We start from the raw sequence: 14,123 nt of genomic DNA, 5'->3' as shown, positions 1-14,123 counted from the left end.
CATTTTTAATAAAAATAAAACCTTCAAAGGCATTAATGAATTGAGGCTACCTTTTCTATTGTTTCTGTGTGTGTATCTCCCAATTACATCCTCAGTCATTCATTTAACAGCCATTGCGGTTTTTACGAAGGCACCATTTGTTTTTTAGGCAATCCTCTGCAGTTAACTCATAATAGTCAGTAAGGCAACGACGAATACCAATGACAGACATCCCAAGTGAAAATGGCCTCTGATAAATGAAGTGGCCATTAGATTTTGTGGCCACCACCAGTAGTTAAAGGCAATGACTAATGACTGTGTAAGATGAGGCAACTGACATTCAAAGAATATTTACCAAGAGTGCTATTTTAAAAATACAAGATAATAATTTCAAGTTACGAATACATGAGTTTATTCAGTAATTTATTGGAAACAAAAAATGAACACTTCCTTAAATCAAAAGTATGAAAATTATTCTCAAGCTTCAAGTCAGTGATCATTGCAAAGAGTGGTTAAAACTCAACAATTCTTCTCAAAGCTCTATAATGAATGTAGGATATCATATGTAAATCTTTTTTTTTAAATTGGCAAAGTGAATGCTCAGTTCTGAGAGCAATTGATCAGTACATATTTATGTGGTTAAGTTTCATTACCGCCAAGAAGCAATCATAAAAATGTGAACAGACTTGTCAACGTTAAAAAATATATAAATTAAAGTAATCTGTTACTTTCAAAATAAAAACACCTTCAGTTAAATTATAATGATTAATTAGGATATGTAATACATTCAAATAATTAAGAACCCTCTAATTCACCAGACTTCAAGAGTAGATCACCAGACTTAAATTCCTGTAAATATTGGAATTTTAATTCATCTTCGTCATCATCTTCTTCTTCTGCGGCTGGGCAGCAGTCATTGTACAGAATGGCTAAAATAAATTAAAGAATACGTAAACTCATCGGATAGCATACATATATGTTGTTGATTATTATTGATCTAGTTTTGGCTACATCAAGTTTTGGGGAAGCTGACTCTTAAACAAAAGTTTCAATCATACATGATCTGTTGGAGCTGTTATGAAACTTCTAATATGAGTTACTACCATTCAAAAAGTACATAGCGCAATATATCTGTGAGTGCAAAATAATGTTCACAGTGACTAAGTATTTGTTTGATCTTCAATCTAATTAGGGTATAAAGTTCCAATTTTATTCAATCTTTGAATAATTATCCTCTCTCAGTAACTATGTAATTTTGGTGAAATTGACATATCTAGAAAGGCCTTATGGTTACATGATGCATTCACATGCATGCATTAATGTCTAAATGCATGAACGCCAAAATGAACAGTGTAACTACCAAAATTGTGCAATGTATGAAAAGAAAATAGAACACGTTCAGATTCAGTTCATGCATTTTTACATGTTGAATTCGTTCAACAAAATCATTCGTGCATTAACCCTTAGGCTGCGGGAACGTTTTTAAACGTTCTGCATGGTGAGTGCGGGAAAAACGTTTTTCTACGTTTGACCAGATTTTCTTACCACTGGCAGACTTCCCTTAAGATTTTATTGCCATCCTTTCCGCGGTTGCTTGAACTCGACCTAACCTAGTGGCAGAGAGCACAAAGGCGTCTTTCGAGGACTGGGCACCCTCACCACGGGGAGCGCTACCCAGATTATCCCTTCTTCGAGAGAGAGGTCTCTCTGCTCTCCGCGGCACATTCACGAAGAAAACAATTCCAATGAATCCTTACATTTCCTAGGAATTTTTTAATCTTGTCATTGTCCATTAGCCGGGGAAACTTATTTGAAAGCATTGGTTATTCTTTCTTATACTTTCAGTGGTGGGTATGTCGCACCTGCGTAATTACCAAGGACATTTCTTTCCTTTGAGTATTATAATCTCGTTCTGGATTTCCCACCGAATAGGTTTCCCTTCGAATATCCCGTCTTTTCCACATGCTCTATTGATCTTTGCTCAGTTTTTCCAGAGTTTCGGTGGTGTACGTTTGCTCCTAATCAAGTACCTACTCGAGTGACTACATTTTGTGAATCTCTTCATTTATTTTCACTATGGATAGTGAAAGTTTGCCATCTCGGCCAAAAAGGAGAAAGGTTTCTCTCGTGGATGAAGTTCTCAATATTTTATTCGACTCTGATTGTAAGAGTGAGGACGGAAATTTTTCCGATTTGTCTGTGTCTACCAGGGATACTGAGAAGGATGAGGATGATGCAAATGATTCTGGCGATGGTGGTCCATTCAATTTGGCTGAAGACATTGAATCCGCATCATCTTCTTGGTCCAGAACTGATGATTTTACTCGTCAGATTTTCCAGTTCGACAGCTCCTCATCTGGTGTAATATCGGACCACCTTCATGAGAATGCCTATTATATCCTTTATTATCCATTATCTTTACCTACCGCATCCAAACATACGTTCCAAATGCTCCCCAAAGTTCAAATCGGCTGAAGTATGGTTGAAATGTTGAGGAATATGGTTAAAAATCAATGGATTTTTTTACTGTTTGATATCAAATCGCTCATAAAAATATCATGCTGGCCAAATTTGAGGAAAGAAATTCATTTACATTCAATTTAGAAAAAGTAACGTTCAAATATTTTAATTCCAATTACGATTCTTAGAAAGGGCTCAATTGTATTCATGGTCTGTCGTCAGGGGGTAGGGTGGGTAGTCCCGGATTATGAGGGTCCACTACCTGCTAGACGCACGCCCGGGGTCGACGGAAAAATATCTTCCCCGTTCATGTCCCGCACACAGTGGCAGAAAATTTTTGATGCTCCCGCAGCTAAAGGGTTAAGACATTTACCTGTGCTGGTTAATGTCTTAAAGTATCCTGGCCTTTACCCAACTCACACGATTCAAAAGAACGCCCTTTCGGGGCTATGAAGAATTCAACCGACAAAAGTCAGCATTGCCTCAAACCTGACGTACCTAGCTTTCAAATAAGGCCACGCTCAAATATACTGAGAAAAACTTTTCATTAAATGCCTAGAGCTTTGAAAAGTAAACCTTTGGTGAACCCTCAATATCTGGTTTTCCCAAATTGATGGTCCATACTACGGAAATGAAACCCTGGGTTGGCAAGTGTGAGAATACACACAATTAGACAAATGGTAGACCATGGGCGCAGCCAAAAATTAAGGCTAGGGGGGGTTTTAGGCACAACTAATACGTTGGGGTATTGCATACCCGCCCGGGTAAGTGGGAGTTGCGGGGGCCCTCCTCCAGAAAATTTTTAAGATTAATGGTTCTAAATGTCGAGTTTTACGGCTTTCTGAGGAATATTTAATTAATCTGAAAACTTTTAAAATTCGAGGAATCATGCGAGATGGAGTGGAATTGATTCATAATGAAAGATGATTTACAATTTTCCACAAAAATAAATTTAATCCGACCCGAGTTTCAATGTTATTACATCATTTTCAAGCTACAAATGGTGGTAAGTGCAGTTAATTTATGAAAATTCCTAATACTTTTATATAAGTAATACTAATCCATTAAATAAAATGGATTAAATTAAAAAATTTCTCTGAGCTCTGGGGGAGGTTTTAACCCCCAAAACCCCCCCCTCACTACACCACTGTGGTAGACCATCCTTTACAAAGAATGGTCCAGAAATTGATCTCTAAGACAGCCCGACCCAATGGTGTGTTGCGACGGGGCCCTGCTACCTATCCTGGTACCTTGGCTCTTACGGGATAAGGTTACTGAAAGGTGAGTGATACAAATACTCGAAACAGAGTCGGCTTTATTGGAGCTTAAACTTCAATCTTATACTTGTATGGGGGGGTATAAGACTGGCCTTCACGGAGGTGGGAGTCTGGGATATGAAACTTAGTAGGGAGAGGCAATGCTGATGGTCGGGGTCCTGGATGTTCCCGGTTCGAGGTGCACAATTATTGTCATTCGAGGTCTACCACAGTTCCCGCTACAAGGTCGCAAAGAGTCCCCGGAGGAGAGATCCGCAGAAGCCCCCGAATGACGGCAAAAAGGAACTCTTTCCGAAAAACACTAAGCACAAAGCACTCCACGCAGGGCAGAATTTCTGCCCTATGTATACTAGCATCTCGGGGTGTGGGTGGCGGGAAGGGGGTAGGAGAGTGGGGGAAGAGTACCCCCGTGCATGGTCCTCAGAAGTCTGAATTCTCAGAAATGCTCCTTGGACCCACGCAACCTAGTGTGGGAAAAGTGGCGTCATGCCTCCTTTCCCGCCACGCAGAGAATCAGCTGATCCTAACTTGTACCGGAGCTCAAACTACAAAGCTACATATATTCTGGATAGCCAAATAGGAGATATACAAAAACAAAATGTTTGCTTCAAAATTAGTGCTGGCGCTAGACTGTGAGGCAATCAATTTCTTTATTGATGGCATGTTATGCATAAAGAGTGAAATACAGGCATTTCACATTCTTTCACTATTTTTACTTTGCAAGTTGATGATAGAATATCCACAACTTGCCTGAGGATTTTTAACTCTAAGATGTCACCTGAATGGTGGTGCATTAGATAATATTCATTTGATGCCTTTGAAATGCTCAACTTACAATTAATGCTATTGCTGAAACTTCCCCATTTTTTTTCTTCAAATCTAGCACAGGATATTGCTCAAATAACATGAGGTCAGGCAGTATTTGACTAAGATAAAATACACTTCTTCTTAAATATGGGATGTTAATCGCTAAAAATATCATTATTGCCAATGAGGGAATTATATAGTCGAGGGATCCTGGTTTTTGATGATTAAAAGTGAAATTTTTACTACATTTTTTAACATAGAATAACTTTGTGCTTCTGGTGGTAGAAAATGTGGCATTATAATGCCACATTTATAAATGGGATCAATTGAAGTAGGGATGGACAGTTAATAAAGTCATTGCTCAAGATATCCATACAATCTTAATTAGATTTACATGGATGTCATATATTAACACCAACAATGTTGTCTGGATGTCGTGGGGATATTCATTGCTGCTTGGGTGAGGTGGTTTTCCAATAAAAGTTTTATGCCTAAAGATTAAAAACAAACAATCATGGCATATTTCTATGCATTAGCAAAGAAATTTACATGCTAATTAAATGTTTGTTCCAGTGATTTGAAGTCCACAAATCCTTCAACTAATGACCAGGGCCTTCTCTGCAGAACCTCAACAAGAGTTCCTACCATATCTCGACACCACTCCCTGAAAGTTTGGCCTCCTTCATTTTTCTCATACGTCAGTGAATGGCTTAGCAGGGTAGCTGCCATAGCTGAAGGGATAACAATAACTAAAGCCAAATGTAATTGAAAGTATATTGGAATTTTACCTCTTAGTTCTGTATCCAAATCTAGCTCAAACTTGTTGATTTCTTGGGCATCATCTAAATTGGTAGTATCTACAACGTGTTCAATGTGGTCCTCTTTCTCATGAGAATTGGCTTCATCAAATGGCACCACTAATTGTTCCAGCTCCTTTTCTCTAATATTTGCAGCTAGTTGCAATCCCTCCACCTAAGCATGTAGTAGCAAAAATATTATACATAAAGTTGGCATACCTTATATATGCAACGAATGACAGGCTCATGCTGCATATCAGTGGAATTTTTAAAAGCATTGTTGCTATCATACGGGAAAAACAAATTCTTGGTTTTATCAACAATTTGTGATATATTTTACACAGCTAAATATTCCATAAAATTTTTAAATCTGGCACTCAACTTTAGGTAATTTATCATCTCCCTGAACATAAAGGATCATCATTCCACTGGGATTGGAAATGGTTTGATCTCACCTCTACCCGCACCAACTGCTCCAATACCACCCTCCGAATTTTGTTCAGCACTTTTTCTTGTTCGCTATATGTCCTTTTCTTCATTTCTAGCCGCATTATTTCGGAACTTGCGTTTGATTTATCTCCCGATTTTTTCTCTTCTTTGGAATGGATGGTATTCCGTCGACGTCTTTTCGGGATTTGTTCCATCGAAATCACTTGGTTATTCCACTCAAATATGATTAAGTAAAGGACAACTTAGCTACGTGCCACACTATTAATCGTGAACTTCAACAGTTTTTTTCAGGATAAGTTTTTATATCAACACGAGTACTTGAATAAAACTTAACAATGCACACACTTCCTGTGCACTTGGGACAAGAATATTCAATTACGCAGACAATTGATTTAACTCCGCTCTCCAGAATAGCACGCACACACTTTTTCGAATGAATATCTGCGACGGACGACCGATGATTAAAAAATGAAGTCTCACAGCATTTATTGGATTGGATTTAATGGATAGGTATTAAAGATGAGATCCCTACAATGTATATCTCTTTGGAATTGCATCGAGCAGCGCGAACTTGAAAGCTATTTTAGGATCTCCACATGCAAATATAGGCATAAAATTTTATAATGAGGCAAAATTTCATTTCATCACGTACGTAAATATATGTTTTATGGGATCAAAGAGATATTTCGGATTAACTTATCAAAAATCATTTCCAAGAACGATTTCACAGGTCCGCTCGTACGTTCGTAAGTCCGCTATTTGCTTGCAATGACGGCAGACCCATCTTTTGGAGGAAAATTTAATTTTACATCGGCAACAAATGAAATGCGGCTAGTCCCCCGTCCGGCCATCGCTTTCTGCCCATCTGAGTCCATTGTGCGAAGGGACAAGCCGAAATCTGTTGTTAATATATATAAGTATGTAGTTGCTCCTATGGATATTTCACTAATTTTCATTTCTATGGGCGTTATAAGGCTAATTGAATGATAAAAAATCTTTTTTTCAGAAAATGGCTGGTGATCACGTCGATGAATCGCAGTTTAAAGGACTATCAAAATATTTCAATGGATCAACGATGAGGGGCCGTGCTAATGTGAGTTATTCAGCATTAATCGTTGTAATAGTAATCTTAGATGATTATAAATTGTTTTTGACTAAACTATACTTCAATTTGTTACATTGGATAGTTGATGATTTGTTTACGTCCTCAAGTTATTTGGACGAAGTCAATCGATTACCAGTCAATAATGTCCATAATTAACTGCCCTTCTTACTAGTGTTTCCTCTAATTGTTTTTATTCCTTGTTTAGGTGGCTAAAGCTACGTATGCCTCAGTTGGTCTCCTTATCCTGTACTTCACCATGAAGCCCAAGAAGAAGGCATAAGTGTTTTAGTTACTGCTAGGTAGATTAATTCCATTATTAAAAAAATGTTTTGATGAAATGGGTAGAAATTGAGAATGCTGTGTAAATAAAGTCTTTGCAATTAAACTGACCTCTTTTTGTTAAAATGTTTCATTTTGACCTTTCTGTCCGTAGTTTCGTTGATCGTGGTGTCTTTCCGTCTATGAGTGATACAATTTTTGTGCGACTGATAATCAAGAACGATTGTATATTAACATGCTGATTTCCGAGGAACTAGGCTATACTTGTTACCGCTTCTACGAAAACTGTTCAATAGGGTACTTCAGTTGTCAGATATGTTTTATTGTATTCGAGCATTATGACGGGAGAAAAATTAGTCATTAAATTGATCATCGGTACAAATGGCTATGGCAATAATTTTTCGATTCTTACATTGCTGTCGGCTGCCATTAATGCCATTTTCTTCTACAATAATTTCTGAAATGTCTCGCATTGGAATGTTCGTTTGTTTATCTTTTTGGCCACCTATAGGACAAAAGCGCAAATATCAATGGACGCGGAAGACTTCGTAGTTCGGATGGTCGCCACATGGGACAAAGCGGCAGCAGCTGTCGGGCGTGTTGGTGATGTAAACATTATGGTCTTGTTTTTAAGAGGCGGTTTTGTTTCTATTTCATTTAAGGAAATATGTATTTCTTAATGTCAAGAAGAACCTCTATTACCCGTTGAAAAGGTAAATAATTGAATGCTATGCTTCCGTGATGTTCCTCTCATTTGAGTTCTTGTGGCTACTGAAGTGCAGTCTTTAACACCGGCGTTAGGAAGACTATAATAATCTTCTTATCAATCAAGGTTTTTTTCTTCATAAACTCCTTTAGTAAAATCGATGATTTATGTTAAAAATGTTGTTCTTCAGTGGGAGTTGATAACGTTATGATCTGGTTATTTCTTTTATAGCCACAGCTGTTAACTCAGAATTTTTATTTACATGAATTTCGCCATGGAATTGCTATTCGAAATACAGTTGAAGCCTCTATAACGCTATAGCATGAGGGTCCCCTTATGGGAGAATTCCTTAGGAAAGGAAATGGTGATCGTTACTTTAGGGTATATGAGTCCCCCAGAGGAATCTTAGGTTCAGTTCAAGAAAATTTGACGGGGAGGTCTTCAAGAATATTTTACTCTCTGCATGGTTTTCAAGACTGCGAGTTGAGAGCTGTTGCCTGGTTATTACCCCAGGGCCTTTTCAAATGCATAAATAAGCATTTACTATGCATTTATTCATTCCGTAGCTTCACTTGAAATTTTTGAAGAGGTTAGGAAATACCCTGTTACTTAATATATATGTTGGCGAAACACCATTTACTTTTAAATATAGATATATATCTTATTTTCAGAGCAACTTTCTTTAATGTTTTCGCATATCTTACGAATTGTCTCTGTTAATAGTTGCCTATTTATTTGGGCTTTTTGTTTACCTCCTGATCCGGTATCAGCTATTTTAAATTCGCTATGAAAGAATGCCTAGCCATGAATGAATTCCTTGGGCATCTTAAAAATTTTTTTCATCAGTGATTTTGGGATGAATTAGCTTATTTGTGGAGTGAATCTTGTGTAAGGAAGACAGATTAACAGTTTGTCCAATAGGAATTTGAGGGATGATTCATCATATGGATCAATTTTCAATAACTTAAATGCTATTTAATTTCAAAATTATTCAAAGTTTCGCTTTCTGTTCACTGCAATCATATTTGGAACAATTAGTGTTTGTAACGGAATATTATTTCATCACCTCTTTGGGTAGATATTTGTAAGAGGCATTTGACGAAAAGTGTGTATATTTATGAATATTGGATAGAAATTCTGTTGAGCCAACTTTAGAATCATTTGCAATTATTTTCATTTAATAAGCTGCAGCTGAATCATGTTTCTTGAGATTACAAATTCCATTTATTCCAGTTGTAACTCATTTTGCTTTGAAAGTGGATGGTTATTTTGTGAATAGTTTTTTCTTTAAGGTGCTTGGTTTATTTCCTGCTAGTTCTGTACCACCAGCCAATGTTCAGTGCGATTTTTTGTTATTCTTAAAGTCCTTCCTTCATTCATCATTTTAAAAAAAATTCAGTTTAAATGAAAAATTTCTAAATATATGTGTGAGGAATTTTATTGTTATTTAGTATGTAGGTGTGCCTTTTATGATAAAATTACTGTTTTATCATGCTGTGTATTTCTAGAAATATGTAATTTTTTATATTCTTTTCAAGGTATGGTTTTTTTTATATTCTTTATTCTCCATCAAGGTTGCCGCTGTGTCAGATTATGGAGTTGTAGCTGTATTTAATTTTAGATGCTTAGGTTATTGGGATTCAACTAAGTGTCATGGCAAAATTCTGGTATACTTCTGGTCTACTACACACCTAATTCTTGCCAATAGATTTAGGGAATAAGTCACTGCCTCTTTCTCTATGGGCCTGAGATAGCTTAGCGGCAGGAGGTATTGCTACCAAAGAATCAGTTTACCATTTACATGATTTGTTATCCACACACATTTGTTATCTGAGAAGACTTTATTTTTATCTGATTTTATTACTGATTTCTATATTTATTTTTACCTTTTTGGTGCAATTAACACCGTGAAAAAAAGTCATATCTTTTACTGTATGACAATAATTTTTTTGGAATTACAGGAGTGTTCTTAATCCATCACAATTAATACCCAAAAATCCACATTTATTTATTTATTACTAGAGTTATCATTATTTTTGCCCTACCATTGATGTTGTTTTAATTAATTAATGAAAATAATTTTTTCTGGTCGTAGGTGCATTTTTTAAACACCTTCCCAAAGATGCATGGCTCTGTGTGAGGTGGTAGTGGTCGTCAAAAAGCTTTCTGCACTCCGGAGTATCATAGCTCCCCTGGCTGCGTAGTGTGAAGTATGTGCTCCGACCGATCCAGTTGGCGTGAGAGGAAGGTGAAGGACGAAGATGAATATGACGATGAAGAAGATGACGAGGATGAAGAGGTCGAGGAGGAAGGGGAGGGCATCAAGAAAGTCGGCAAGAGGGGCGGGGGTGGGGGAGACAAAGTGAGCAGCACCCTGATCGAGAAGATATTGGGCGAGATGAAGAGTGAATTCAACCGGGGCCCGGCCGGTTCTTCGCAGGACTCGGACAGGCCCTCGCGACGTAGCGCGAGCAGGGCGTCGAGGCCCTCCGGAGGTGGTGGTGGGGGGATGGAAGAGACACCGAGGTCGAGGACGGGGAGGTCATCGGAGAGGAAAGCGGGGGAGGGGGGAGATGAGGAGGGAGGCGGGCGACCGCGTCCCGATGAAGTGTCGTCAGAGGCAGGAGCGGATAGCAGTCCTCCGATTCTCGTTCCGGAGGTGGGCAACGAGGATGTGGAGGGCACGCCAGGGGGTCAGGTGGGGAAGATGGCGCTGAGGAGTCGTGTCAAAGGAGATTCGGGAGAAAAGCCTCCCCCTCCACTAAGGTAAATATTTCTTTTTGGTTCACAAATACCGTATATGTCTGAATACAGTCCCCCCTTTCTTCCAAAAATGCCTGTGGTAAAAGTAAAGGGGGGGGGACTATATTCAAACCCATTTTTTAAACTTTTGCCAAAACTGAAGCCTCAAAATAAGGGGGGGGGGACTATATTCGGAGAAATACGGTAAATCCAGCCGCTAGGCCACAACAAGCCTTTACAGATTCTCTCATGATATATTGCTCAATATAAAAAAAATCAAAATTTTAAAACTGATAAAAATATCGCTAAAAAATATTGGGATATATCGTTCAATAATTGCCACGTGATAAGTTATCATGGTGTACTACTAAATATCCAATATTGCAATTCTACTGTCCAATCGCAATCTGCAAACACTGAGCAGAGTTATTCAAGCAGAAGATTGGTTAGTTTAGGTGAGGTTAAAGCTAGTCCTGGGTGATGTTGAAAATTTAATCTTTGGATACAATTAGTTTTGGATATCGATTGTAGAATTTAACTGGATGATATATCGTGATAACTTATCAAGTGGCTATTAATGGATGATGTATCTTATTATTTTAAAGTGATATTTTTATTGTGAATTAAATTTTGACTTTGGATGAAACATCACAATTGAAGGTTTGATTTGAAGTGGATGATGCATCATGACATGTCAGGTGGTGGTTATTAGATGATATATTGTATTATTTTATAGGAATATTTTTTGTGGGCGTTAAATTTTGATTTTTGTTATTGAGCAACATATGTATCTTGACGTTTATTTGGAAACCATTATTCTAACGGGAAAAGTCTGTGTTGAATATCGGGTATATTTAAATGCTTTGAAATTTTCCAGTAGTGCAGACCCTGGTAAAACTCACTTCATGATATACCAGAGGTATGTGAAATGAAGACGTTCCGGGTTTGGGCGGTAGTTCCTTCCCCTGATCAACTTTTCTTGCAGTTAGCTACATTAATTCTCACTTTGTTTCCAACTTCCTTGCAGTCTGTATAAGATGGTATGTAAGTAAGGATATTAAATTTAGCTGTATGAAATTTATCCGTAAGGAAACAAATTAGAGTATGTGTATGAATTTTACTGACTCACTAAGCTTGGAAAGTGTTTTACACCTTCACTTCTGCTTACTCGTTGTGTGCTATTAAATGTTAATCATTGTAAAGTCCACTGCTCTTTCTTTTTCTGATCTCAATCGAATAATGGGTGATCTTATTCTCATAGGCCTACTCCACCAGTTGAACGTCCAAGAAGATTGGATCCAGTGCTGCTGGAAGGTGCAGCTGCTGGGCTCAACATTTCTCAAGAGCTAAAACGATCTGCTAGAAGATCCAAGGACACTGGGGAGTCTGTACTTCAGAGTGCAATTGCTCGAAAGGAGAAATCTTTTTGTGTCCGAGGACCAGAAGAATATGGACGCAGTTCGTCAAGCCGCACTGAGCCAAGAAGTCAAGGGTCCGGTGGAAGTGGGAATTGGAAATCCCCAAGACAGGGATCTGTTGGCAGTCAGGTAAATTGTTGACTATTTCGCGTTGCCGTTGTTGATATCTTACAGAATTCAACCAGAAGTGTATTGCTTTAGGAGTTTGATTTCAGTCTACTAGCAATTAATGTTACTAGCACTACTTTACGTAGGATTTTGAAATTAAATTTCCTTGTCCGTGGAGCAGATTTGGGAAAGTTACCAAAATAATTAAATGGTAGAAATGAAAGTTAATCTCTGTGAAAAGCTACTAGTTTTAGTTGTCCTTTTTTTCTGGTGGAGTGACCGATTTTAGTTTAAAAAAAGCAACTTACATGTCAGTTTTTTTTCAGTTTCTTTAAAAAAATTATCCTTAGGTTACCTTTGAAGTAATTTTTTTGTGATTGAGATAAATTAAATGCAAACTTCTTGATTGACTTCTACTTAAAAAGTAAATTTCAATTTTGTAAGTTGCCATTGCCCTCTCATCGTTGTTGCCGGCGGATTGATAGGGAAAATCGCACAGGAAAAGGGAAGAACTCATGTCGGCAACAATCACACTTAATTCTTACTTCAGTCGTGTGCACACGCCGACTGCCAAGTGTACTGTCACCTTCCTCTGGTCATTTTCGTTATTCGCTCGGGTGCATAGCAGGATCACATACAGTGAAACCTCTATTTTACACTTTTGAATGGACCACTTACAAAAAGTGCAAAATTGAGGATATTGTAAAATAGAGTATCATTATCTAAAGGCGGTATTGTTTGGGACCTGATAAAAACGGTGCAAAATCAGGGAAAATGTATAATGGGGGAATGTAAAATCGAGGTTTCACTGTACTTAAGCAAGATGTCTTACCTTACGTGGCCATGCAAGCACTTCCTGTCACCGAAAGGGTTGGGTGGTGGGGGATCGTGGGAACCAAAACGAAATGAGTTATCGCTGAATTAGGATGAAATGGAATCAAAAGGAAATGAGGCAAGGAAGATGACAGTCGACTCTTACTATGTTCTTTTTAATATGAAATTGGTATCGCATTTGACTGATTTGTCGTCAGCAAATCACAGCATTCTGATTAATTTTCCATGAATGCTGATGCCTACAGACTTGTCTTTGCTTTTGTTGCCATAAACATAAAAAATTACGGGGGACAGTGCACAACCTTGTCTCACTCCTTACCCCTTCATGCTTCTTCACAGTTGGCTCCAGATTTTGTCAGTCGATTACTCTGTTTTTATATAAGCTGTGCACAATTTTTACGATCATTTTTGAGCTCTCCAATTTCTTTCAGAATTCCATTCCACATTGTAAAAGGCCTTTTCCAAGACAACAAATGCTATAAAAGTCTGTTTTATTTTTCTCCATTCTCTTCCTCGTGAATAGCCTATGTGCCAAAAATTTCTTCTCTAGTGCCCTTGCTTTTCTTACATTCGAATTGGAATTTGAATTCTCATGTTCAACAATTTGACATGAACAACACAATGTGGCCGAGGAGACATTCGTGCTATCGCAGACATTGTCTTTGAGTGGTCTCGTGTATTCCTATCTGAGAGTGCATTCGACAAGTTGGGTGGTCATTCTACTCAACCCTGCCTTTGTTTGGATGTATTCTTCTGGACCTATTCGTTGCATTCTGGAATAACAACCCTGTTGCTATGCTATGCAAGATGCTATTGCTGTATTACATTCTTAGATACTGTTTTGCACTGACTTGTATTGGACAAGGTTCATGCCCAAATTTGAACTTATATCGACATTCAGTAAATTTAAATGAAAAAAATGAGCTGAAGTTAGTTTGAATTTGGGAAGCTGAAATGTTTGGATTAATTATATTTGGCATTTGCTAACACTATGGCAAATGTCAATCTCATTTGATCTTTGATTCTTGACTGAGTAATATTGCTAATACTATTATAATTTTTTTTTACTTAAAAATTATAAATTGCTGTTGTGGTCTTCATAAGGGAGGATCATTGATTTAAAATGTAGTTAGTGGTCTTACAAACGGGATCGAAATCTTC

At 37.7% G+C, this 14,123-nt stretch overlaps 3 protein-coding genes across 5 annotated transcripts in view; 2 read left to right on the top strand and 1 right to left on the bottom strand.

Moving 5' to 3' along the window:
* Positions 1-364: 364 nt before the first annotated feature.
* On the bottom strand, positions 365-6,529 carry LOC124165816. Its single transcript, XM_046543340.1, has 3 exons — positions 5,776-6,529; positions 5,312-5,495; positions 365-908 (listed from the first exon to the last, which is right to left on the bottom strand). The coding sequence occupies exons 1-3, from the start codon at positions 5,962-5,964 to the stop codon at positions 775-777; spliced, it is 507 nt and encodes a 168-aa protein (XP_046399296.1). The 5' UTR covers positions 5,965-6,529; the 3' UTR covers positions 365-774.
* A 65-nt stretch (positions 6,530-6,594) lies between these two features.
* On the top strand, positions 6,595-7,264 carry LOC124165817 (ATP synthase membrane subunit K, mitochondrial). The gene is made up of 3 exons (XM_046543341.1): positions 6,595-6,687; positions 6,777-6,863; positions 7,081-7,264. The coding sequence occupies exons 2-3, from the start codon at positions 6,780-6,782 to the stop codon at positions 7,153-7,155; spliced, it is 159 nt and encodes a 52-aa protein (XP_046399297.1). The 5' UTR covers positions 6,595-6,687; positions 6,777-6,779; the 3' UTR covers positions 7,156-7,264.
* A 488-nt stretch (positions 7,265-7,752) lies between these two features.
* The window catches only part of LOC124165282 (histone-lysine N-methyltransferase EHMT2), a 42,316-nt gene continuing 35,945 nt past the window's right edge, over positions 7,753-14,123 (top strand). For 2 of the 3 annotated variants that reach the window (XM_046542621.1, XM_046542619.1), the window contains exons 1-3: positions 7,753-7,867; positions 9,956-10,626; positions 11,864-12,149. In XM_046542621.1, the coding sequence (XP_046398577.1) occupies positions 10,073-10,626; positions 11,864-12,149 (840 nt within the window). In that variant the 5' untranslated portion in view covers positions 7,753-7,867; positions 9,956-10,072. Of the gene's footprint in view, positions 7,868-9,953; positions 10,627-11,863; positions 12,150-14,123 lie in introns of those variants that run through there. The other variant, XM_046542620.1, reaches the window with a different exon arrangement.

Source organism: Ischnura elegans, chromosome 9, assembly GCF_921293095.1.
Source record: "Ischnura elegans chromosome 9, ioIscEleg1.1, whole genome shotgun sequence".
In the NCBI taxonomy this organism is placed as follows: domain Eukaryota; kingdom Metazoa; phylum Arthropoda; class Insecta; order Odonata; family Coenagrionidae; genus Ischnura; species Ischnura elegans.
Note: the sequence above shows the minus strand (reverse complement) of the source record. Positions and strands in the feature narration are given on the sequence as shown.